The sequence below is a fragment of the Microcaecilia unicolor genome, chromosome 8 (assembly GCF_901765095.1).
Source record: "Microcaecilia unicolor chromosome 8, aMicUni1.1, whole genome shotgun sequence".
In the NCBI taxonomy this organism is placed as follows: Eukaryota; Metazoa; Chordata; class Amphibia; order Gymnophiona; family Siphonopidae; genus Microcaecilia; species Microcaecilia unicolor.
The window spans coordinates 76,950,350-76,975,519 of NC_044038.1; the positions used below are offsets into that span (position 1 = coordinate 76,950,350).

The following is a 25,170-nucleotide window of genomic DNA, read 5'->3' on the forward strand; positions in this document are numbered from 1 at the left end:
TGTCCTCGGAGAATACCTTCTACAGGTATGTAGCATTCGCTTTCTTCGAGGACAAGCAGGCTGCTTGTTCTCACTGATGGGGTATCCCTAGCCCCCAGGCTCACTCAAAACAACAACCATGGTCAATTGGGCCTCGCAACGGCGAGGACATAACTGAGATTGACCTACAATTTATCCAACTAACTGAGAGTGCAGCCTGGAACAGAATAAACATGGGCCTAGGGGGGTGGAGTTGGATTCTAAACCCCGAACAGATTCTGAAGCACTGACTGCCCGAACCGACTGTCGCGTCGGGTATCCTGCTGCAGGCAGTAATGAGATGTGAATGTGTGGACAGATGACCACGTCGCAGCTTTGCAAATCTCTTCAATAGTGGCTGACTTCAAGTGGGCTACCGACGCTGCCATGGCTCTAACATTATGAGCCGTGACATGACCCTCAAGAGCCAGCTCAGCCTGGGCGTAAGTGAAGGAAATGCAATCTGCTAGCCAATTGGAGATGGTGCGTTTCCCCACAGCCACTCCCCTCCTGTTGGGATCAAAAGAAACAAACAATTGGGCGGACTGTCTGTTGGGCTGTGTCCGCTCCAGATAGAAGGCCAATGCTCTTTTGCAGTCCAATGTGTGCAGCTGACGTTCAGCAGGGCAGGAATGAGGACGGGGAAAGAATGTTGGCAAGACAATTGACTGGTTCAGATGGAACTCCGACACAACCTTTGGCAAGAACTTAGGGTGAGTGCGGAGGACTACTCTGTTATGATGAAATTTGGTGTAAGGGGCCTGGGCTACCAGGGCCTGAAGCTCACTGACTCTACGAGCTGAAGTAACTGCCACCAAGAAAATGACCTTCCAGGTCAAGTACTTCAGATGGCAGGAGTCCAGTGGCTCAAAAGGAGGTTTCATCAGCTGGGTGAGAACGACATTGAGATCCCATGACACTGTAGGAGGTTTGACGGGGGGCTTTGACAAAAGCAAACCTCTCATGAAGCGAACAACTAAAGGCTGTCCTGAGATCGGCTTACCTTCCACACGGTAATGGTATGCACTGATTGCGCTAAGATGAACCCTTACAGAGTTGGTCTTGAGACCAGACTCAGACAAGTGCAGAAGGTATTCAAGCAGGGTCTGTGTAGGACAGGAGTGAGGATCTAAGGCCTTGCTGTCACACCAGACGGCAAACCTCCTCCATAAAAAGAAGTAACTCCTCTTAGTGGAATCTTTCCTGGAAGCAAGCAAGACACTGGAGACACCCTCTGACAGACCCAAAGAGGCAAAGTCTACGCTCTCAACATCCAGGCCGTGAGAGCCAGGGACCGGAGGCTGGGATGCAGAAGCGCCCCTTCGTTCTGTGTGATGAGGGTCGGAAAACACTCCAATCTCCACGGTTCTTCGGAGGATAACTCCAGAAGAAGAGGGAACCAGATCTGACGCGGCCAAAAGGGAGCAATCAGAATCATGGTGCCTCGGTCTTGCTTGAGTTTCAACAAAGTCTTCCCCACCAGAGGTATGGGAGGATAAGCATACAGTAGACCTCCCCCCCAGTCCAGGAGGAAGGCATCCGATGCCAGTCTGCCGTGGGCCTGAAGCCTGGAACAGAACTGAGGGACCTTGTGGTTGGCTCGAGATGCGAAGAGATCTACCAAGGGGGTGCCCCACGCTTGGAAGATCTGTCGCACCACTCGGGAGTTGAGCGACCACTCGTGAGGTTGCATGATCCTGCTCAACCTGTCTGCCAGACTGTTGTTTACGCCTGCCAGGTATGTGGCTTGGAGCACCATGCCGTGACGGCGAGCCCAGAGCCACATGCTGACGGCTTCCTGACACAGGGGGCGAGATCCGGTGCCCCCCTGCTTGTTGATGTAATACATGGCAACCTGGTTGTCTGTCTGAATTTGGATAATTTGGTGGGACAGCCGATCTCTGAAAGCCTTCAGAGCGTTCCAGACCGCTTGTAACTCCAGAAGATTGATCTGCAGATCGCGTTCCTGGAGGGACCAGCTTCCTTGGGTGTGAAGACCATCGACATGAGCTCCCCACCCCAGGAGAGACGCATCCGTAGTCAGCACTTTTTGTGGCTGAGGAATTTGGAAAGGACGTCCCAGAGTCAAATTGGACCAAATCGTCCACCAATACAGGGATTTGAGAAAACTCGTGGACAGGTGGATCACGTCTTCTAGATCCCCAGCCACCTGAAACCACTGGGAAGCTAGGGTCCATTGAGCAGATCTCATGCGAAGGCGGGCCATGGGAGTCACATGAACTGTGGAGGCCATGTGGCCCAGCAATCTCAACATCTGCCTAGCTGTGATCTGCTGAGACGCTCGCACCCGTGAGACGAGGGACAACAAGTTGTTGGCTCTCGCCTCTGGGAGATAGGCACGAGCCGTCCGAGAATCCAGCAGAGCTCCTATGAATTCGAGTCTCTGCACTGGGAGAAGATGGGACTTTGGATAATTTATCACAAACCCCAGTAGCTCCAGGAGGCGAATAGTCATCTGCATGGACTGTAGAGCTCCTGCCTCGGATGTGTTCTTCACCAGCCAATCGTCGAGATAAGGGAACACATGCACTCCCAGTCTGCGAAGTGCCGCTGCTACCACAGCCAAGCACTTCGTGAACACTCTGGGCGCAGAGGCGAGCCCAAAGGGTAGCACACAGTACTGGAAGTGACGAGTGCCCAGCTGAAATCGCAGATACTGTCTGTGAGCTGGCAGTATCGGGATGTGCGTGTAGGCGTCCTTCAAGTCCAGAGAGCATAGCCAATCGGTTTCCTGAATCATGGGGAGAAGGGTGCCCAGGGAAAGCATCCTGAACTTTTCTTTGACCAGATATTTGTTCAGGGCCCTTAGGTCTAGGATGGGACGCATCCCCCCTGTTTTCTTTTCCACAAGGAAGTACCTGGAATAGAATCCCAGCCCTTCCTGCCCGGATGGCACGGGCTCGACCGCATTGGCGCTGAGAAGGGCGGAGAGTTCCTCTGCAAGTACCTGCTTGTGTTGGAAGCTGTAAGACTGAGCTCCCGGTGGACAATTTGGAGGTTTTGAGGCCAAATTGAGGGTGTATCCTTGCCGGACTATTTGGAGAACCCACTGATCGGAGGTTATGAGAGGCCACCTTTGGTGAAAAGCTTTCAACCTCCCTCCGACCGGCAGGTCGCCCGGCACTGACACTTGGATGTCGGCTATGCTCTGCTGGAGCCAGTCAAAAGCCTCAAAAGGGCCTACCCCGAAGACGAAAAGAAACTTACCGGGGCAAAAAACTGGAAATAGAAGAAAGGGAAAGACTGAAAAGGTCTTCTTCCGAAATCCATTTTTTTTTTTTTTTTTTTAGCAAAAAGTCAAAAGAGACGCGCGAGGTCAACTTAGTGCTCGTTATTGCTTGTTACGAGCTGTTAACGCTGCTTGTTAAGAGTTGTTAATCCTTAACAGCTTGTTAAAACAATCTATGCACATATAGAATACGCCTAGATTTACCCACTCCAGGTGCACTATACAGAATCTGGGGGTAAGTGCTAGATTTTTTTAGGCACCATTTATAGAATCTAGTCCCTTATGTACACAAATTATATATCTTCCTAATGATCCATTTAGACACACTGAATACCCCAAACAGAGCAACGCTAACATGTGTTGTGTTTTGGTCATTATGGACTAGATTCTATATAAGCACGCCTAAAAAAAAATCAGCATCGAAATGAAATATGCCCAAGTGTATTCTATAAAGTACATCTTAAATAAGCCTAAATTTCCACACGGTTTATAGAATACACCAAGCTCTCGCCGATGTGACTAAATGTACTCACAGCCATTTACACCACGTTTTACTTGATATAAATGCGGACGCCTAAATTACACATGGAGCAGGTGTATTCTATAACATGCGTGGATTTTAAAAATGCCCATGACCTGCCCATTCCATACCCATGGCCACGTCCCTTTTTCAACTATGAGACTTAGAATTTAGGTGCGTCACGACATATAATATGCTTAGAAGTAGTAGTAGTAGTAGACAGTTGGGCGTGTAAATTCTAATTCTAGCCAATTAGTATCAATAATTGCTTGTTTATTAGCAATTATCAGCACTGATTGGATTGCTACCTAATTAAGTTGCGCGTGGTAATACAGAATATGACTGTATTTCTGCACGCAACTTAAGTCGCACTATATAGAATCTGGGGGAATGTATCCTAAACCCACCTGAGATAATCAGAATATATAGTTAAAAGAAAAAAAAATCAGAGTGTATGTTGAGAAGTTGATTTAACGTCCAGGGTTTTTTTTTAAAATCTTTGAGAGACATGGAGGGGCATAATCGAACGTCGCCGGCCAAATAGATCGCCGGCGATCTATGTTGGCGGCGGTGCTACAGCTGGCCGGAACTTTATTATCAAAAAAGATGGCCGGCCATCTTTTTTTTCGATAATATGGTTTAGCCAGGCCAAATGCCGTGGAGTTCACCGGGTTTCAGATGGTCGGGTTTGTTTTTCAGCGATAATGGAAAGTTATGTCGGCCATCTCAAACCCCGGCCAAATTCAAGGCATTTGGCCGTGGGAGGAGCCAGCATTTTTAGTGCACTGGCCCCCCATGACATGCCAGGACACCAACCAGCCACCCTAGGGGTCACTGCGGTGGACTTCAGAAAAGCACCCACGTGCATAGCTCCCTTACTTTGGGAGCTGAGCCCCCCAACCCCCCCCAAACCCACTACCCACAAATGTACTGCACCCACTAAAACTGCTCCAGGGACCTGCATACAGCCTCTAGGACTTATTGCTGCTGTATAACTTTGGCACACCAGTTCACACCTGAAGACTAATCTCTCTGAAAAAGTCCTTTCTTGAAATAAGCACGTTTACTCACAGTTAACTGCAGATCAGAGGTTGTGCCCCACTGGCAAAGAGTCCCCTGGGACTAAGATTAGCAGTAGGTCAGAGCTGGCACATTGGTGTACAATGCCCTCTTTCAGCACCATTCAAGGTAAGAACTACGTTCTCTAACGTGGGTAACACAGGAAAGGGAACTAAAACTGGCTTACAAAAATGGCCACTACCGCATGGACTACAACAGGAAACAAAACAGGGCACACTCTGACCCAGTTAGCAGGAGGGAAAAGCACCATGGGAGTAGAGCCCAGTACCCTACACCCACCACAATGCATTGCTAATGTGACTCTGCAGGGCACCTAACAGAAAAGGTGTCACACTCACCCGAGAGCCACATCGCAACCAGGGAAAGGCTGTCAGAGGATACAACACATTCTGCTGTCATGGAGGTAGGTACGGCATTTGAGGCTGGCATACAGGCTGGCAAAAAAGGTTTTTAGTTTTATTTTTTTAGTTTGGAAGAGGATTGGTGACCACTGGGGGAGTATGGGGAGGTCATCCCCCATTCCCTCCAGTGGTCATCTGGTCAGTTGGGGCACCTTTTTGAGGCTTGGTCGTGAAAATAAGAGGACCAAGTAAAGTCGGTGAAATACTGCTTAACGCCGCTTTTTTTTCCCCATTATCGGTGAAAGCTGGCCATCTGGTAGCCACGCCCATGCCCGCCCATGTCCCGCCTTCGCTAATCTACTGACACGCTCTCTTGAACTTTTGCCGGCGAAGCGACGGGAAAGCAGCAATGCTGTCAAAAATGCCGCTTTCGATTATACCGATTTCGCCGCTTTTAAGAAATCGCCGGCCTCTCCCGATTTGTGTCGGAAGATGGCCAGCGATCACTTTCGATTATAAACTGGATGCTCTGAGTAAGAAGATGGGATTGAAGGGTCCAAAATTATTTAAATGTCCTCCTCAGGCCTACCACCAGGGATTGTAAAGTAGACCTGAGAAGCCCTATGAGTATGTGGGCAGTTAGGAGATATGTTTGGGGAATATTGTGGGGGAGGGGGGGGGGGGCTACTCCTGTTTGGGAGGGAGGGAGGGAGGGACAGAACCCGGATTAGCTTCATTAATCCATATTCACAAAAAAGAAGTTTCAATTTTGGTTTCGGCTGAAAGTGATTAGATGGTTTTGGCCACAGATTTGGTTTCACCCCAAAATGGAAAAAGTGGTTTTGGTCACTCTCGGGGGGGGGGGGGGGGGGGGGGGGGGGTTGGGTGGGGGGGGGTATTGTACTGTTGGTGGGGAAGGGGGAGGGAGAAGATGGAGAGTTGGGGTGCATGTCTGGGGGTTGGGAAGAGAACCCAATGGGTGTATGTTAATGGGGGAAAGCCTTTGAGACACACAGGATTGAGGGTCTTGTTGGGAGCTAAAGGGAGAGAAAACTATTGGAAAGGGGGTAGGGACGGCTGAGAGATGGGGAGAGAGAACTGTGGTTGGAGCAAGAGAGAGTTGAGGGTGGAGAGTTCTGCACAAAAGGCTTATAAAGCGTGAAGAATTTTAAAATATTGAGTGCAAAATTTTCAAAATCTGCGCAGAAGTTTGAAATTTTTGATGCAGAATTCCCCTAGGATTAAATTAAACATGATCTATTAACCTTAACAGTTAAGATACATCACGTTTGGAGTCACAGACCAAGAAAGGGATCTAGGTGTCGCCGTTGATATGTTGAAACCTTCTGCTCAGTGTGCTGTTGCAGCTAAGAAAGCAAATAGAATGTTAAGTATTATTAGGAAAGGAATGGAAAACAAAAATGAGGATGTTATAATGCCTTTGTATCACTCCATAGTGCGATCGCACCTCGAATATTGTGTTCAATTCTGGTCGCCGCATCTCAAAAAAGATATAGTGGAATTAGAAAAGGTACAGAGAAGGGCGACGAAAATGATAAAGGGGATGGGACGACTTCCCTATGAGGAAAGGCTAAAGCGGCTAGTGCTCTTCAGCTTGGAGAAAAGGCGGCTGAGGGAAGATACGATAGAGGTCTATAAAATAATGAGTGGAGTTGAACGGGTAGATGTGATTTACGCTTTCCAAAAATACTAGGACTAGGGGGCATGCGATGAAGCTACAATGCAGTAAATTTAAAATGAATTGGAGAAAATGTTTCTTCACTCAACGTGGAACTAAACTCTGAAATTCGTTGCCAGAGAATGTGGTAAAAGCGGTTAGCTTAGAAGAGTTTAAAAAAGGTTTGGATGACTTCTTAAAGAAAAAGTCCATAGACCATTATTAAATGGACTTTGGGAAAATCCACTATTTCTGGGATAAGCAATATAGAATGTTTTGTACTTTTTTGGGATCTTGCCAGGTATTTGTGACCTGGATTGGCCACATGCTGGGCTTGATGGACCTTTGGTCTTTCCCCAGTATGGCAATATTTATGTACTTATGTACTTATGGCATAATCGAAAGGGATGCCCAAGTTTTGCAGAGGACGTCCTCACAAAACGTCCCGATGGAGGGGCGGGGACACCCGTATTATTGAAACAAGATGGATATCCATCTTTTGTTTTGATAATATGGTCGGGGACGCCCAAATCTTGAAATTTAGGTTGTCCTTAGAGATGGTCGTCCCTAGACTTGGTCATTTCTGATTTTCGGCGATAATGGAAACCAAGGACACCCATCTCAGAAATGACCAAATGCAACCCTTTGGTCATGGGAGGAGCCGGCATTCGTAGTGCACTGGTCCCCCTCACATGCCAGGACACCAACAGGGCAGCCTAGGGGGCACTGCAGTGGACTTCATAAATTGCTCCCAGGTACATAGCTCCTTACTTTGTGTGCTGAGCCCCCAACCCCCCCAAAACCCACTACCCACAACTGTACACCACTACCATAGCCCTAAGGGGTGAAAGGGGGGCACCTAGATGTGGGTACAGTAGGTTTGTGGTGGGTTTTGGAGGGCTCACATATACCACCACAAGTGTAACAAGTAGGGGGGGATGGGCCTGGGCCCGCCTGAAGTGCACTGCACCCACTAAAACTGCTCCAGGGACCTGCATACTGCCGTGATGGACCTGAGTATGACATTTGAGGCTGGCATAGAGGCTGGCACAAAATATTTTTAAAGATTTTTTTTGAGGGTGGGAGGGGGTTAGTGACCACTGGGGGAGTAAGGGGAGGTCATCCCTGATTCTCTCCGGTGGTTATCTGGTCAGTTCAGGCACCTTTTTGTGCCTTGGTCGTAAGAAAAACAGGACCAGGTAAAGTCGTCTAAGTGCTCGTCAGGGACGCCCTTTTTTTCCATTATGGGTCGAGGAAGTCCATGTGTTAGGCACGCCTAAGTCCCGCCTTCACTACGCCTCCGACATGCCCCCGTGAACTTTGGTCGTCCCTGCGACAGAAAGCAGTTGGGGACATCCAAATTCGTTTTTCGATTATACCGATTTGGGCGACCCTGTGAGAAGGATGCCCATCTTCTGATTTGTGTCGAAAGATGGGCATCCTTCTCTTTCGAAAATGAACCTGATGGTTTCATTTTCAAATGTTGTAAATGTTGTACTTCAAAAACATGCTGAAGGTTCAGTGTGACAGTTAAGCTTGTAAATCACCTTGGGTTGAACTCTGATATATGGAAGGCAGTATATAAGTAAAACCTAAGATAACACGTACAAATTAGATCAACTTGGAATTATTACAATCTGTTTTATAGTTGTGGAATAGGATTTTGTTGTAGTGTTCAACACTTGTATTTTTGTACTATGTAATGTGTACTGATTTAGACCAGTGGCTCTCAACCAGTGTCTCCCCCCAAGAGCTGGGAGGTGTGTTAGCGAAAATTTGACAGACAGCACCCTTGCACCTCTTGTTTGGACTACTCTAATCATGCTTATGCTGGTCTCCCTAATTATCTTCTCAAACAGTTACAGGTTGTCCAAAATACAGCTGTCCAACTTCTCTCTCACAGTAGCAAATTCAAATACCTTTGTTCATTGAAGACCACTGGTTAAAGATTCCCTACTGGATTCAGTTTAAAATATGTACCTTGGTTCACAAAGCACTGAACTCAGGTTGTCCTCTGTATCTGGCTGTGCTTTTATTTCCTTTTACAACTCCTTCGGTTTCGGTTGGTTCTTCCCCCCCCCCCCTCCCCTAGATCTCTGTTGCACACCTCGACTGAACCAGGAAGGTGCTTTTTTCTTTTATGGGACCAGTCATTGTGGGACTCACTTCCTATGTGGCTGCAATTGAAAGCTTTTTATCCCAAATTTAAGGCTGCTTTGAAACCCCCCCTTTTCTCATATGAGGGCTCTGGCTAAGAGGCTTCCTCGTGATATACACCTTCTGCTGCCTACCTTCTTTCCTCTCACGTTTCTTTTTAATCAGAGTTCTTTTTGGTTACCTGGTTAGTAGGCATGGTCTTTTTGGTTACCTGGTTAGTAGGCATGGACATTCTCGCTCTAGACTTCTCTGTAACTCTCTCTTTCCTGTAATATGTTGTATTATTTCCTTTCCTTCCATGCTTATATATATATATATTTTTTTTTTTTTTTTAATGTTTCAACAATTTTTTATTGATGATTCAACAATGTAAGTATCCAGCAAACTCTGTATACAGTGCAGTAAAAGAAATAGACATAATCTAAACAGTAACAGGCATTAGCCACATCATCGAAATTTGTAACATTTCCTCCCCAACCTACCCCAGTGTCCTAGCCCCCCCCCCCCCCCAGGATAACGCCAAACATTTTGCATAAATATTTCAGCCGTTACATCACATCCTACCCATTCTAGTCATGCAAATTTTGAAGTCTAGCAGGCAAATTAAACCTTGGCTGCATGGGCCAACAAGAATTGCCCACTTTCTGGGAACTGGTCGACACCTTTCTGATTAGCCTTTAATAGTTGTACTACTGCAAAACAGACAAGGGGCCTTGTGTCTTATAGCCCCCCATCTCCTTATCCGGCTCATACTCCCTTGTCCAAGTAGTTTTTTTTTGTTTGTTTTTTTGGGTAAACTGCTCTGAGTGCTCTAAAGGTAGTATATCAGGCAATATACTAAATGTTATTAAATTTGAAACTTTATTTGTTTATTATTGTTTTCTACACTTGCTTGGAATCTGCTAAAAGAAAGGCTGCATATTAAATTTGAATCAACAAACTCGTGCTTTCATTAACAACCATGTGTGCGGCAGGTTGAGTACCAGGAAGTCACGTTTTTGAAATCTCCATAACTAATCCCTACGTCTCTCACCAGCCCTAACTGGAAATGTTGCAGGCCTTTGGCCCACTCATCTCCCCCACCCTGCAGTCATTGCCATTGCATCTGTAGTTCCCTTGCATCATTGTTAGCACCATGAAATGATATATAGGAGTTTTTCTTTGTTCAGCTGTGACTTGTAGTGTTCAGTTGTTCATGAATGTGAACACTGTCAGGTGTGTCACAATAGAAGAGAAGTTGAGAACCATCAATTTAGCTCCCAACTTATCTCTTGCAGCAATTTGCTCTCTTCTATTGTCCATAGTAATTACTCTGGCTACTGCAATTCACTTTACGCCGGGCTTCCACTTCAATCCTTAAAAAGACTTCAGTTAGTACAATCTACTGCAGTTCACCTTCTTCACTGTGCTAAGCCTTTCGACCATATCACAACCTTGCTCTACCTCTGTTGGCAAGGATCTAGTTTAAAATTCTAGTACTGATGTTCAAATCATGTCTCCTCATGGCCCCAGATTATCTTTCCTGCCTCCTCATATCCTACACTCCAATCTACCAACACTGGATTACTAAACTCCTTCCTTCCTCTGTTATCCATCTAGAATCAAATCAAACCTCCCCCCATTAGCTATATTGGTCCAAAGCTTTGGAGTGTATTACCCTCTCTTCTTTGCTCAGAACCCTCCTACTGTGCATTTAAATCTGCCTTGAAAACTCACTACCCTTGCTTACTCCACTCCCCACTGAACTCTTGTAGCCTTTATTAATGTACATAGCTCTGAAGCCATTTCTCTGGCATTTGGTAGTATATCAAGCCTTTGTAAATAAATAAAATAAAATAAATAAGCTGCATTAGGTTGTATAGGTGTTCACATGGTGGCAACTCAGATTCCAGGTTTGGAAGTCTCACGGTAAGGGTCAGGCTGCTAAATATCAGTAAATAAGCCCATTCATTTTGTTGTAATCCACAATACTGGTTGAAATATGGCTATTTGGTAAAGCACTTGGAGAGTAGAATAGTAAATAGTGGGGTTTCATTATAAACATGTCCATGTGTAAATAGTGCATACAAGTGTAAATACCAATTTCAGAAAGTTGTCATCTACACATGAATATCCACAACTCATGGGGATTTCAAGAGGCTGTGATCTGGGCAGGGCTTGGGTGGGGCTAAAATCTACACATCTATTCGCCATGTTGAGATTTACATCTGCTCAAAGGTATGTATATTTTTTTTTAAGTGCTTGTTTTGGTCAGGGTTATACACCAGGGGACTCAGGGAGTCTTTCTCTTTAATCCCATGTAGTCAGTGGCTTATCTATACAAGGTGCATCTGTTGTGTACACAGTGGCGACCCTACAATTGGCCACCTGAGGTGGGGGCCTCAGGTGGCACTCTTCCTGAAGCGGCATCTCCCCCTTTTTTCATCCACTCCCTACCCTGAGTTTACGTTCTTTGTCCATTTTTCAAAAGGTGGCAGCGGCGGCAGCGATTCCCATAGGCTGCCCTGCCGCCAGCACCTGCCTCTTCCCTTTACTGTGGCCCACACCTCTGATGTAACTTCCTATTTCCTCAGAGGCGGCAGGGCAGTGCATGGGAGCTGCTGCTGCATTTTGGAACATGGGAAAAGAAGGTAAACTAGGGGAAGGGCTGAAGGAAAGAAGGGGGGAGATGCCAGACCATGGGCGGGGGGGGGGGGGGGGGGGGGGGGCGCCGGCATCTCAACCCTGCCTCTGTCAGCAGCTTGCCTTGGGCTGCCCCTGTGCATATGAACCCCCTGTCCTTTCAGTGTGGACACCAGCCTAAAGCCTGGAATGCTCTGAAAGCACCACAATACACCAAGAGAGCCTGGTGTAAGTGCTCGCATCTAACTACTGTCAGTCAGGCGCAGAAATGGAAGTATTCTATAACTCTGTGCTTAAATCCCAAGAATGCCCTATGCCCCCTTTGTAGTTGTGAATGAGAGAAGTTAGGTGCTCAATTTATAGAAGCGTCAGTTACGCATGCAACTGCTAATTAGTGCCAATTAGTTGCTGTTAATGCCAATCATTGGTACTTATCTCCAATTAAGTGCCAATTGAGCACCAATTAGCTAATAAACATTTTGTGTGTAACTGACCCTAGTCTATAACTAGCCACACATTTACATGACCAACTTTAGGTGCCATTTCTAGAATTTGGCGGAGAGTTGAGTTTTCTGATGTGATTCCCTGGTTATATAGGAACAATTTTTAGAATCGAATAACAGATAGAGAGCAGATCTGTTATAGAATAGAGCATAAGGCAAAAACCATGCACAACTCCTAATTACTGCCAATTAAGTGCCACTTGGCACTTAATTGACTAATTAGTTTACACGTGGATTTGGAATCTGCGTCTAAATCTGGACAACCTATACAAAATCCGGGGGAAGATGTAGAGGTACCTATAGATTTTTAACTTTTTGATAATAGAATGCATTCTATTAAAATGTTTCATTGTGTATTGTGTTGACATTGCAAGTACTATACTATGCCATACTTTATATTGATATTTGAATATTTTTGCTGATGTGTCTATTGCATATGTTACTTACTGTACACTGCCTTGAGAGAATTCCTTCAAAAACACGGTAAAAAAAGCCTAATAAATACATAAATGAATTTCTAATGTTTTTCTATAGAGAGTGTTTTTGAATAATAGCTTAGTTGCTATGCTTGATAATCTGGGCTCATCTTCTAGAAGGCTTATGAGCTGGACTATCCAACTCTGAACTACATCCTTCATTTCCATATAGCCTCCAAACTGGGCTTTCTCCACTGAACAATATCTCTCCTTATGACCCCAAGGAAAGAAACTGTGTTTTTTTTCTGCTGCTATATGATTGTTTTGTTTTTAGTTATGAGTTGTTTTATAATGGTTTTGTTTTTTTATAATATACATAAATCTGGCCGATATTCAGCTGGTGGCAGTGAGCGTTTTGCTGATCGCCACCAGCATTATTCCTAAATATTCAATGCTGGGCCTTGTCCGGGCTTTAGTATTGAATATCAACCCCTCACCGCGTAAGCCAAATCGCTTAAGGATAGGACTGCTATTTGTGCGGCATGATTTAAATGGTTTACTATGCTGTGAGGGTATGAATATTGGTAATTAGCTCGATTCTGCCCCTGGAATGCCCATAAGTTAGCTGCTTTTGAATTCGGTGCTAACCGGTCATTTTCAGTAGAGAAAACCAGTTAAGTGCCACTGAAAATGACCGGATAACCGCAAACAAGCGATTTTACTGGTCGGCCATACACACACACACACACACACACACACACACACACACATATATATATATATATGTATATATATATATATATATATATATATATATATATATATATATATATATATATATATAAACAACATATTGCTTTGATGATATTTTGCTTACATGTTTAGATTTATATCAATTTGTAATCTGCTAAAACCAAGTTGTTTAGGTTGTTGGGCTAAACTTGCTTTGAAATATATAAATTACTCTGAGGTCTATGTAATAAGGACAAGGCTAATGGGATTTTGATATACTGCCTTTCTGTGGTGCAATCAAAGCAGTTTACAATTATTATATGCAGGCATTTTCTCTGTACCTAGTGGGTTCACAATCTAAAGGCCCTGTTTACCAAGGCGCGTTAGCGTTTTTTAACATGCCTACAATTAGCACGCATGCTAACCATGCAGGCACCTATAGGGATACTGTAGGTGTGTACATGGTTAATGCGCATACATGTTTAACGTGTGTTAAAGACGCTAACGCACCTATAACGCGGTTTAGTAAACTGGGCCCTAAGTATTGTACCTGCGGCAATGGCGGATTTAGTGATTTGCTCATAGTCACAAGGAGCTGCAATGGGAATTGAACCCAGTTCCCCAGGTTCTCAGCCCTCTGCACTAACCATTAGGCTACACCTTCACTCCTGTAAAACAAATCAATGTTTTTGAACTATTTTTGCACGGAAGCGTAACTTCCAAGCCTTGGGATTGCTCACCATAACTCCAGTGCACAGACAAACTACCTTCCCGCAGACAGTCTGAGGGACCACATCTCCGTACCCAATGGTGAGGAAGGTGATGGGGATCAGCCACATGGCTTTGGTCAGCTGTTCACTCCCATCTGTGTTCTGCCTGTGCCAAAGAGAAAGCTCTGTATATCAGTAAGGAGATATTTATATTACACTGCTGACACATAGAAGGGCTATGAATAGATAGAGGGATGTATTACAGGGCTGAGATATAGGAAGGGGTGAATGGATACAGGGTTCACATACAGTGGGGGAAAGCAATGAATGAATGGATACGAGCCTGCTGTATGGAACAAAAGAAAATGTTGTTATGGGTCAAGGTATGTTAACACTGGGTGAGAAACTGGTTAAGCAACAGAGAGTGTGTAGTCAATGGAATACATTTAGATGAAAGTGAAGAGGCCATGCCAATTCTCTTTAATTATCTTTATCAATGATATTGCAGAGGAATAAAAACGTCTGTCAATGGATGACACATGGGTCTGTAACAGCACAGAGTCTTTGAGAGGGATGGCAAGAAATGAAAGAGAACTGTTAGAGGACAATTCTACAATTGGACACCTTCATTCAGGTGCCCTGAAGAAGTGCAGTGGGGCCCTCTCCTACAGTGTCTGGGCATCCAGATTCCAGAGCAGTAAGCTCGAAGGCTATTCCAGCCATTCCCAACCCAGTCCTTAGGACACACTTATTTCCATTGGGTTTTCAGGATATCCACAAGGAATAAGTGTGAAATAGATTTGCATGCACTGCCTTAATGGCATGCAAATCTAAGTCATGAATATTCATTGAGGATATCATTTATTTATTTAGATTTTGCTCACATCTTTTTCAGTAGTAGCTCAAGGTGAGTTACATTCAGGTACTCTGGATATTTCTCTGTCCCTGGAGGGCCTCACAATCTAAGTTTGTACCTGAGGCAATGGAGGGTTAAGTGACTTGCCCAAGATCACAAGGAGCAGCAGTGGGATTTGAACCAGCCACCTGTGGATTGCAAGACTGATGCTCTAACCACTAGGCCACTCCTCCACTCCACACTTTCATGATATCATGAAAACCCGATGGGACTAGGTGTGCCCCGAGGACTGGAATGGGAATGGCTGCAGATGCCCAAGGTTACATGTTTCTTGTGCACCTAAATGTACAGAATATTACCTATATCCCCTAGGACGCTCAAATTTCTGACTAGTGTGCAAACTTGGTCACAAAATTTATAGACTAATGCCAGTAGTTTAATTGTTAATTTAGGCATCAACTGGCATTAAAAGTACCAATAACAGCCCTTAAGTTGTGTTAACTGGTGCTAATTAGCATTAATTAATTAATTACTCATGCAACGGCACTCAGGCGCTATTCTAAAAACACAGGGCCCAATATTCAGCTGGTGGCAGGCCGTGTTTTTGTCTACTGCTGGCATTAAACCCGGATATTCAATGCAGGAACCCATCGTTGAATATCCAGGTTTTTTTTTAACTACTAAAATGTTAACTGGTTATGCTGATATACAGCGCTCACCAGTTAACGTTTTAGTGGTTAAATACAGGACAGCCATTTATGCGATCCTAGTTGACCACTAAACTTATCTGGTTAGGTGCTGAATATCGGCGTTGAACAGGATAAGTCTTGCAATGTAGCCGGTTCTGTGCTAAGCACTAAATAACAATATTCAGCAGTGATAACTGGTTATCTGCCACTGATTATTAACAGTTAGATACTGATATGATATTTAACTGGTCAGTGTCTGTGTTAGGCTGGTTAAATAAACAGCGATATACACAATTGGCACTTAGCGTCCTTCTACGCCTATGTGGATAAGTGTTCACTTATTTCAGAAAGTGCCAGCAAGGCGCCTAAGCACTATTCTGTATGGGTGAGTGTAAACATAAAAGAAGGGCATGCACATAGGTGGAGCATGAGTGCAAAATGGGCAGGGCTCCCAGTTATGTGCATAACTTAAGGAGTACTGTAAGTAGGTCAATGGCTGGCATAAATTGGGCAGGGCCGGCTTAACGGACCAGGTGAGGCTCTGGCCCAGGGAACTGGCGATTAAGGGTGCCAAAATACCCAGATTCTGATCTCACCTAGTCTACAGGTTAAGCCTATTATCCCCCCCCCCCCCCCCCCAATCTCGTCTGTCCCCTTCTCTTCACTCCCTCACCGTAGGTCCGGCACTGCTCCCTTATTTCTCTCACTTCCCAGCAGTGTTGGTCGCCAGAGGCAGCAGCAGGGCATCTCACCCACAGGAAATTGCATCTGAGGGGGCACTGCAGTGGACTTCATAAATTGCTCCCAGGTGCATAGCTTCCTTACCTTGTGTGCTGAGCCCCCCAACCCCCCCCCCCAACCCCACTCCCCACAACTGTACACCACTACCATAGCCCTAAGGGGTGAAGGGGGGCACCTACATGTGGGTACAGTGGGTTTCTGGTAGGTTTTGAAGGACTCACATTTACCACCACAAGTGTAACAGGTAGTGGGGATGGGCCTGGGTCCGCCTGCCTGAAGTGCACTGCAGTACCCACTAAAACTGCTCCAGGGACCTGCATACTGCTGTCATGGAGCTGGGTATGACATTTGAGGCTGGCAAAAAATATTTAAAAAGTTTTTTTAGGGTGGGAGGGGGTTAGTGACCATTGGGGGAGTAAGGGGAGGTCATTCCCGATTCCCTCCGGTGGTTATCTGGTCAGTTTGGGCACCTTTTTGAGACTTGGTCATAACAAAAAATGGACCAAGTAAAGTCGCCCAAGTGCTCGTCAGGGACGGCCTTCTTTTTTCCATTATAGGTCGAGGATGCCCATGTGTTAGGCACGCCCCAGTCTCGCCTTCGCTACACTTCCGACACGCCCCTGTGAACTTTGGTCGTCCCCGCGACGGAAAGCAGTTGAGGACGCCAAAAATCGGCTTTCGATTATGCCGATTTGGGCGACCCTGGGAGAAGGACGCCCATCTCCCGATTTGTGTCGAAAGATGGGCGCCTTTCTCTTTCAAAAATAAGCCTGATAGTATTCTATAAGTTAAACACATTTCCATGTCACACCCATGCTCTGCAAAGAAGAAGAAAACGTCCAAATTCTGAACAGGAAAGAAGGTTATTTTTGAAAAAGATAGATAGATGTCTATCTTTTGTGTTCGAAAATAGTATGGACGTTTTTCTGATTTGGATTGGGGGGGGGGGGGGGTGGACCATTTTTGAAAAAAAAAAAAAAAAAAAGAAGTCCAAGTGCAAAACGTCCAAACTCAAGCCATTGGGACATAGGAGGAGCCTGGGTCCACCTGTCTGAAGTGCACTGCAACCCTACTAGACTACTCCAGGAACCTGCATGCTGCTGTGATGGACCTGAGTATGACATCTGACGCTGGCATAGAGGCTGGCAAATAATGTTCTTCATCACAATTTTTGGGGGTGGGAGGGGGTTAGTGACCACTGGAGGAGTAAGGGGAGGTCATCCCTGATTCCCTCCAGTGGTCATCTGGTCATTTGGGGCACCTTTTTGTGCCTTATTCGTAATAAAAACAGGTCTAGCTCAAAACATTTAAGTTTTAGTCTTGGATGGTTTTGTTTTGTTCCATTATGGCTGAAAGACGTGTAAGTCTTAGGAACGCCCAAGTCCCGCCTTGAACACGCCCCTGGCACACCCCCTTGAGATTTAGATGTCCTTCTGACGGACTTCAGAGAAAAACATCTAAAAAGAGGTATAGAAAATACTGATTTGGACGTTTTTGTGAGATAAACATCCAAATGCAGACTTATGTCACTTTTTGGACGTTTTTCTCTTTTGAAAATGAGCCCCAAAGGCTGGTAGCACCTTAGTCCATCAGGTGCCCTCAGCCTTCCTGTCCTTTCCTCTAATTCTGACTTACACAGATTCTTCTCTGACGATTGTCAGTCAGCGTTTAATAAAATAACAAGCTGCTTGTGTCTATAAGGAAAGTATCACCAGCTGGAGAAGGAACACAACTTTGTGCATTTTTCAGTAGCATGTGTAGTTGCAAAAGACCTGGGTACTTTTGTACCCATGGATGTAATGGCACATTTGGGGACGCCACTGTGTTTGATAAGATGGGCTATAAATGCTATAGATACATTTTCCAAGGGAAACTAGCTGGGTCGTACAGTTTCCTTTTGAGTATGGCCCATAAGCTATGTGAGTCCTCTGCACCCACGTATTTTCCACCTACTTTTGATACAGACAGCAAAAGCTGGGCAAAACACTGCATGAACGGTCTGAAAATCAAATCTGTGTGTGTTTTTCCCTCCCCCAACCTTCCTCCACACCTTGGAAACACCTCTTTTAGTTTCCTGGCTGAAAGTACATTTGTGGTTCTAATCACTTGGAGGGGAACTTACAGAACAATCGAATCAGGTAACAACTAAGTTACCAGACTAAGCGGGTTACAACTTACACTCATAAAAATTGAAACAGAACTCAAAAATAAAATATAACATATAACATACAGCAACTCCAGAACTGGAGGAAAAGCAGAGTCCTTTATATAATTGATTTTAATTACTCAATGAAATGTCTCATAAAACAAATAGGTCTTTAGATGTTTTTTTAAACATTAATAATGAAGTAATTTGGTGCATGTCCAGAGGAAGTGTTTCACATAGTTGGCCCAGCTAGAAAGAATTATGGGAACAATCTTCCTGCAGATGGACCTCCCGAAAAGAGGAAACATCCAGAAGACATTGGCCTTGTAATCTTAAATCTCTTGAAGGGAGATAAACTTTCAGACTTTGCGCAATGGCTAATGGGGCACAGGGCGGGTGTTAGACATGCTGGGGCCCAGGGTAGAAATTAAGCAGGGGGCCTCCAATCCCCTCTCTTCCCTACCCCCTCCCTTGATTTCCCTACCCTTCATTACTACCACACATAAAACAACCTTAAATGACCTCTTCACACACAAAACACAGACAGACCTTAACCAAATACAGAACAAGGGATCACAGATTAGAAATATGAACACCAAAATGGAACTGGGAACCCCAAAAACCTAAACTCAGCAAGTACTGCCACACTGGAGAAATAAAAATAGAAATGCACTTCATTTTCTACTGAACAAAAACATTTAAAAACTAGACCGGGAAGGTGAGGGAGACCCTGGACAGGGGTGGAGAGACAGGGAAGACATGCTGGCCCACGGTGGGGCTCCCTGCTGCCCTGTCTGCTTCCCCTCTAACTCTGGCCATGATGGGGCATCATTATGTAAGGCCGTAAAAACTAACATCAAGATTTTAAACTTAATACTCCAAACAATGGGAAGCCAAAGAAGCTTAATAAGTTGTGTGGTTACATGATCAACCCTACCCATGCCTCCAATCACCCGAGCTGCAGAATTTTGCGTCACCTGTTTATACTTTCTGGGTGCTTATTTTATAAATGAACATAGGCACCTATATTGCTTTTTTGCAATAAGCATAAAATAAGCCCACTATTCATATTTTTTCAGCACCCTCTTTTAAAATTCTTCTCTAAATCCATTTAAAAATTATCCTTCCTTGGAACAGACACAATTCACAGAAGGGCTACCAAAATGGAAAAGGATCAGAAACACAAGCCAACTCGGAGAAGCTTATGAAACTCTGAATTATTCACTGGAGGAAAGGGAAGAGATAATAGAAAAATGCAAATATTTAACAGGCCTCGATGAAAACAAGATGCAAATCTATCTCATACTTATTCATGCTGGTTATCCTGAAAAAAGACTGTCTAGGTCTACTCCAGGATGGGGCTGAGAAGTACTAATATATGTAACCTTATGAAGTCAGTTTTTAATAGAGATCTAGCTGAGTAGCTACCAGGTGAGCCGACTAGGGTCCAGATGCACTAAACTCCCCACAATTACCTCTTACATTACTGATCCCCTTTGTCATTCACTGATTTTTAAAAAGCCGGGCATGCATGAAGGAAATCGCCTGCAAATGAGCTGCTCACTGTTAGCTCATTTGCATGCAATTATCTCCATAGGTGGGGAAGCCAGTCGGTCAGCTGAGCATGCGCAGAGCAGACAATCACATAGCATGTCTGCTCTGTGCATGCTTCAGACGGCTTTCATACATGCAGATAACCTGCATGTATGAAAAGTGGCTTTTTTTTTTTTTGCTCTGTAAAGTGAATTGGGAAAGTGCAGAGCGCACCACTTATCAGAAGAAAGTCAGCCTTTTCTCAGGACTGCTAGGAGCACCAAGAGGCTCCTTGTGGGTGATTGTGTGAAAGTCTTTACTTGTGTCGGCAATATGGTTCTCAAAGCCCTTGTCATCACACACTGCCACGAGAGCGGGGCCCTCGCGTTCACCCCTGGCTGGTGTGTTCGCGCCTAAGTGTTGGCAGCTAGGAATGTAACCCCCTAGTATGCTCTAACCTGTGCGCATAACTCCTAAGCATGCCCCTGATCTGCCCGTGCCCTCCCACAGCCATGCCCCAAAGTTGTGTACAACAGAAATTGCGCACACAGCTTTTAGTACAGTGACTAAGGTCAGTTGTATGCGCAACTGCCAACTCGTGCCAATTAACACCAATTTACATAGTAACATAGTACATAATGGCAGATAAAGACCTGTATGGTCCATCCAGTCTGCCCAACAAGATAAACTCATAGTATAAGGTATGATGCGATACTACATATGGATACTTGATCTTGATTTGTCTTTGTCATTTTCAAGGCACAGATTGTAGAGGTCTGCCCAGCACTGGCCTTGTTCTCCAGTTACTGAAATTGAATCTGTCCAGCCACGATCAGGGCACAGACCGTAGAAGCAGGGGCATAGCCAGACCTAACATTTTGGGGGGGTCCAGAGTTAACTTGGGGCGGGGGGAACTAGACATATAGGCTTGCATAGTGCTTGGTATGCTCCTAAATAATGCCTTAGAGTGCACTTGATAACGGATTTCTAACTAAAATGTCTGTCCTGCATCAACATAAATAACATGCACACTTATGGAAACCTTGGAAGCAAAAGTTAAGTTGCATTATCCCATAATTTAACTTTACCATTATAGTAGACTTGATTCTGGTCAACTTGTCAACACACATCACAGTATCCTGGAAAATGATTACTGCAATGGCACATATCCCTCAACTTTACTTTATAAGAAATATAAAATACCTTATTAAGCTGTATTAATAAAGTAAGTCTTCTTGTCCCTTACTCAGGTTCTAGTGCTTTATTTCCTTTTTGAAGCTGACATTGAACCAGTTCAAGTTCCTGGAGTTCCTGACAGTGTTCCTTCCACCCCCTTCTCCTTAAGAAGGAGCAGACAAATAAAGGATTGTCTGCCAGATTGTTTGTGAAGCAGTGGCGTAGCTACGTGGGGCCTGAGGGGGCCTGGGCCCCCATAGATTTGGCCCTGGCCCCCCTGGCGATGATCCCCTTGAACCCCCCTCCCACCACCAACCCTCCCCCGCTGCCGTCCGCCCCGCCACCGCATCAGATAGCTCGTTTGCTGCAGCCGAAGAGAGGCTTCTTTAGTTCAGCGCCGGAGTAGCGCCTTCGTTCAAGGAAGTGCACTGCAACCCTGTGATCAGCTGTTTCTGACCAGCAGGAACTTCCTTGAACGAAGGCGATACTCCGGCACTGAACTAAAGAAGACTCTCTCTGGCTTCAGCAAACGAGGTATCTGATGCGGGGGCGGGCGGCGACGGCGGCGGGGGAGGGTTGGTGGCGGGAGGGGGTCCAATGTGGCGGCGGCTGCGGCGGCTGGGGGGGGGATGGTGGGGGGGGTTGGTGGCGGGAGGGGGTCCAATGTGGTGGCTGGGGGGGGGGGGGTGACGGCGGGGGGGGGGTGGCTAAACAGTGCCCCCCCACCTCGGGCTCTGGCCCCCCTCCCAGCGAGGTCTGGCTACGCCCCTGTTGTGAAGTAACACTAAATCCTGCAAACAAGCTTCTCAGAGCTTATGTAGCAAGCTTAACAGTACCACTTCTGAACACATAAATATCAGTAACTGTACCTTTAAAAAGGCAGCAGTGAATATACAGAACCGCAATATGCTTCCTATTGGAAAGGCTGACAAATCAGACTCCTATGGATCCATGCACAAATTATATGCCAGCAGAATCTCTCACCTTGGTCACTTACAGAACACGTGCCAATCCTCACCAATTACAGAATAAAGAATCATAATTAGAAAGGGAAACACTGAGAAATCACATTCTCTGTAAGCAGTACAGCACAGGAGAAACAAAAATAAAAAGAATTATGTACTGTAAGGAGCACAATACAAGATCACTTTCTACCCCAAAACAAAACCCAAAAATAAATTATCTGGATACCCAAGAAAAGTTAAAATGTTACCAACAATAAAGGACGACAAAATGGATACAGCAGCTCATAGGTTTGCTTGCTTTGTTTTGAGTGAACGGGGTTGACCGATAGCCATGTAGAGGAGAGGGAAAGGGAGACCAACCTAATTGGCTTCAGCTTTTTGACGTCTCTTGTTCCGGCTCCCTGAAACGCAGTTCTTCACTGTTCCCTGCACCACTGCCCTTTTTCAATTTTCTGGACCACAGGCAGCGTCAGTAAGGTAAACACACTGCCTTCAGTGGTCTTGGAAGCTCTCCTTCTGTTCCAGCATCCTGTCTAGGCGGAACAGGAAATTGTAGCAGAGGGAAAGCTTTTGGGCTGCCGAAGGCAGTGTGTTTACCCTACCGACACTGCCGGCGGCCCAGAAAATTGAAGGACAGCGGTGCAGGGAGTGGAAGGGCAGCCAGTAGTGCCTAAAACACAGGCAATTGGCTGGCCATCAGGGTTGGGGGACCTGGGACCCTAAGGCCCCCCCCCCCCATATCTATGCCACTGTGTAGAAGTCTGCCCAGTACTGGCTTTGCTTCTCAATTACTGGTGTTGCCATCTAATTATCACTAAGCTTCTTTGGTTCCATGCCTTCTATACAGGATTCCTTTGTGTTTATCCCATTCATTTTTGAATTCCATTAGTGTTTTCATCTCTATCACCTTTCACAGGAGGGCATTCCAGGTATCTACCACCCTCTCTGTGAAAAAGTACTTCCTGATATTATTCCTGAGTCGGCCCCCTGCAACCTCAATTCATGTCTTCTAGTTCTACCACCTTCTCGCTCTGGAAAAGGTTTGTTTCTAAATTAATACCTTTCAAATATTTGAATGTCTGTATCATATCACCCCTGTCTATCCTTTCTTCCAGGGTATAGATGTACAGGTCCTCAAGTCTCTCCTCATACATCTTGCGACGCAAACCCTATACCATTTTCATCACTTTCTCTGAACCACTTCGTCTTTTTATGTCCTTAGCATGATACAGCCTCCAAAACTGAATACAATACTCCAAGTGGGGCCTCACCAACGATTTGTACAGGGGAATCAACACCTCCTTTCTTCTGCTGGTTATATCCCTCTCTATGCGGCCTAGCATCCTTCTGGCCATGCCTTATCACATTGATTCATTACCTTGAGATCCTCAGATAACATTACCCCAAGGTCCTTCTCCTGAACTGTGCTTATCAATCGTTCTCCTCCTTTCTGGTACATCTCTATTTCAGCCAATAATTGGCTGTTAACTCCAGTTAACAGTTGAGTGTGCAACTGACCTTATCCTATACATTGGGCTAAGGGTAAAGTTGGACAACCAATTTTATAGAATTAGTTGGATTATTGTGATAGATAGCACTTTTTGAGTGGCAGCTCCCGTGGGTGGAACAGATTCCTGCTAATACTGGGAAAGTAACCAAACTATATGGCTTTCTGGAAGAAATGTAAAACCTTTTTTGTTTCTAGTCAATGGTTGGAATTAAGGAATATAATCTTAAAATGCTGTAAATAGTGACAAAGGGATTGCAATGTTGCTTTTGTGTTTTATGTGTTTGGGTTTTATACATTTTTTTTTTTTTCAGCAAATGGGGTCGATATTCAGTGGGTGGTGATGAGCATTTTGCTGACTGCCGCCGATGTTATGCCTAGAAATTTAATGCTGGGCCATGTTTGGGCTTCAGCATTGAATTTCTGGGCATGTGGAGCCAGACAAAACATAGATGGTTAGGTGCAATATTCAGCACTTAACTGGCTATGCAACAGCACATAAATATAGGTCCTATTTATGTGGTTAACCTGGGTGGTTAGGCAGACTGGGTGGACCATGAGGATCTTTATCTGCCATCATTTACTGTGTTAAGTTCTGAAATTGGCACTTAACCGGCCAAGTGCTGACTCTACCCCTGGAACAGCCCCAAAATAGCCAGTTTTGAGTTCGGTGTTAAGCGGACATTTTCAGCACCAATAATGGTTTAGACCCGAACAAGTGAATTAACCAGCCAATAGCCATTTCTGGCTGGATAAATCACTTTGAATATCAATCCGGTTGTTTTTAAGCATTTTTACTTTGTACATTACTTGGGTGGCAACTTTTTGGGAAGGCGGGGTAATAATATATATAATAAATAATTAAAGGAGAAGATATGGTCTCCTGCAGGTGGTTATTTGTACAGCTGACAGCTGGAAGGTATCCTGAGCCAGAGTATGTAGGCAGTCTGGTGGGTCAGATGGTCCTTATGTGGCAACATGTTCTGTGTACTGTGTAAAAACTGAAAAAAAAAAGGGGGGGGGGAAAGGATGGAAACGATCTGTGCTATTCAGTGTACTCATAAACAATCTGGAAAAGAGAATAAACAGTGAGGGGACAAGGTCTGCAGATCATACCAAAAACCCAAGACTGCTGGTGAGGAATAATGAAGAGGCCTCTGAAATCTAAGGGAGGGGGCATGAAAGGAATGGAGAAGTCTGAGCATAGATAAAGGGCAAATTCTGCTGCAGGCCTTGTCACTGACTTGTGACAAGGACTGTAGGGGGGAGAAAAAGTGCTAAGTCATGCACATGAGAAGGACAGTCCCAACTTCCCCTCTGCAGCGACTGTTTGGCCAAGATCTTACAGTGGCTGAGGAAATTTCCCTAAAATTATTGGCCCAGGGCACTTCAGGGATCAGAGAGGTGAATGCAAAGTCTGATGTTAAGAAAGGATTTATATTGAAAACAGGTAATAAACAGAAATAAAACAAAACAAAGAAAATAAGATGATACCTTTTATTGGACTAACTTAATATATTTTTTGATTAG

At 45.1% G+C, this 25,170-nt stretch overlaps 1 protein-coding gene across 3 annotated transcripts in view; it reads right to left on the reverse strand.

Moving 5' to 3' along the window:
• The window catches only part of KCNN4 (potassium calcium-activated channel subfamily N member 4), a 141,376-nt gene that overhangs the window by 54,084 nt on the left and 62,122 nt on the right, over positions 1 to 25,170 (reverse strand). For all 3 annotated transcript variants that reach the window (XM_030211696.1, XM_030211695.1, XM_030211694.1), the window contains one exon: positions 14,058 to 14,193. In XM_030211696.1, the coding sequence (XP_030067556.1) occupies positions 14,058 to 14,193 (136 nt within the window). The remainder of the gene's footprint in view (positions 1 to 14,057; positions 14,194 to 25,170) is intronic.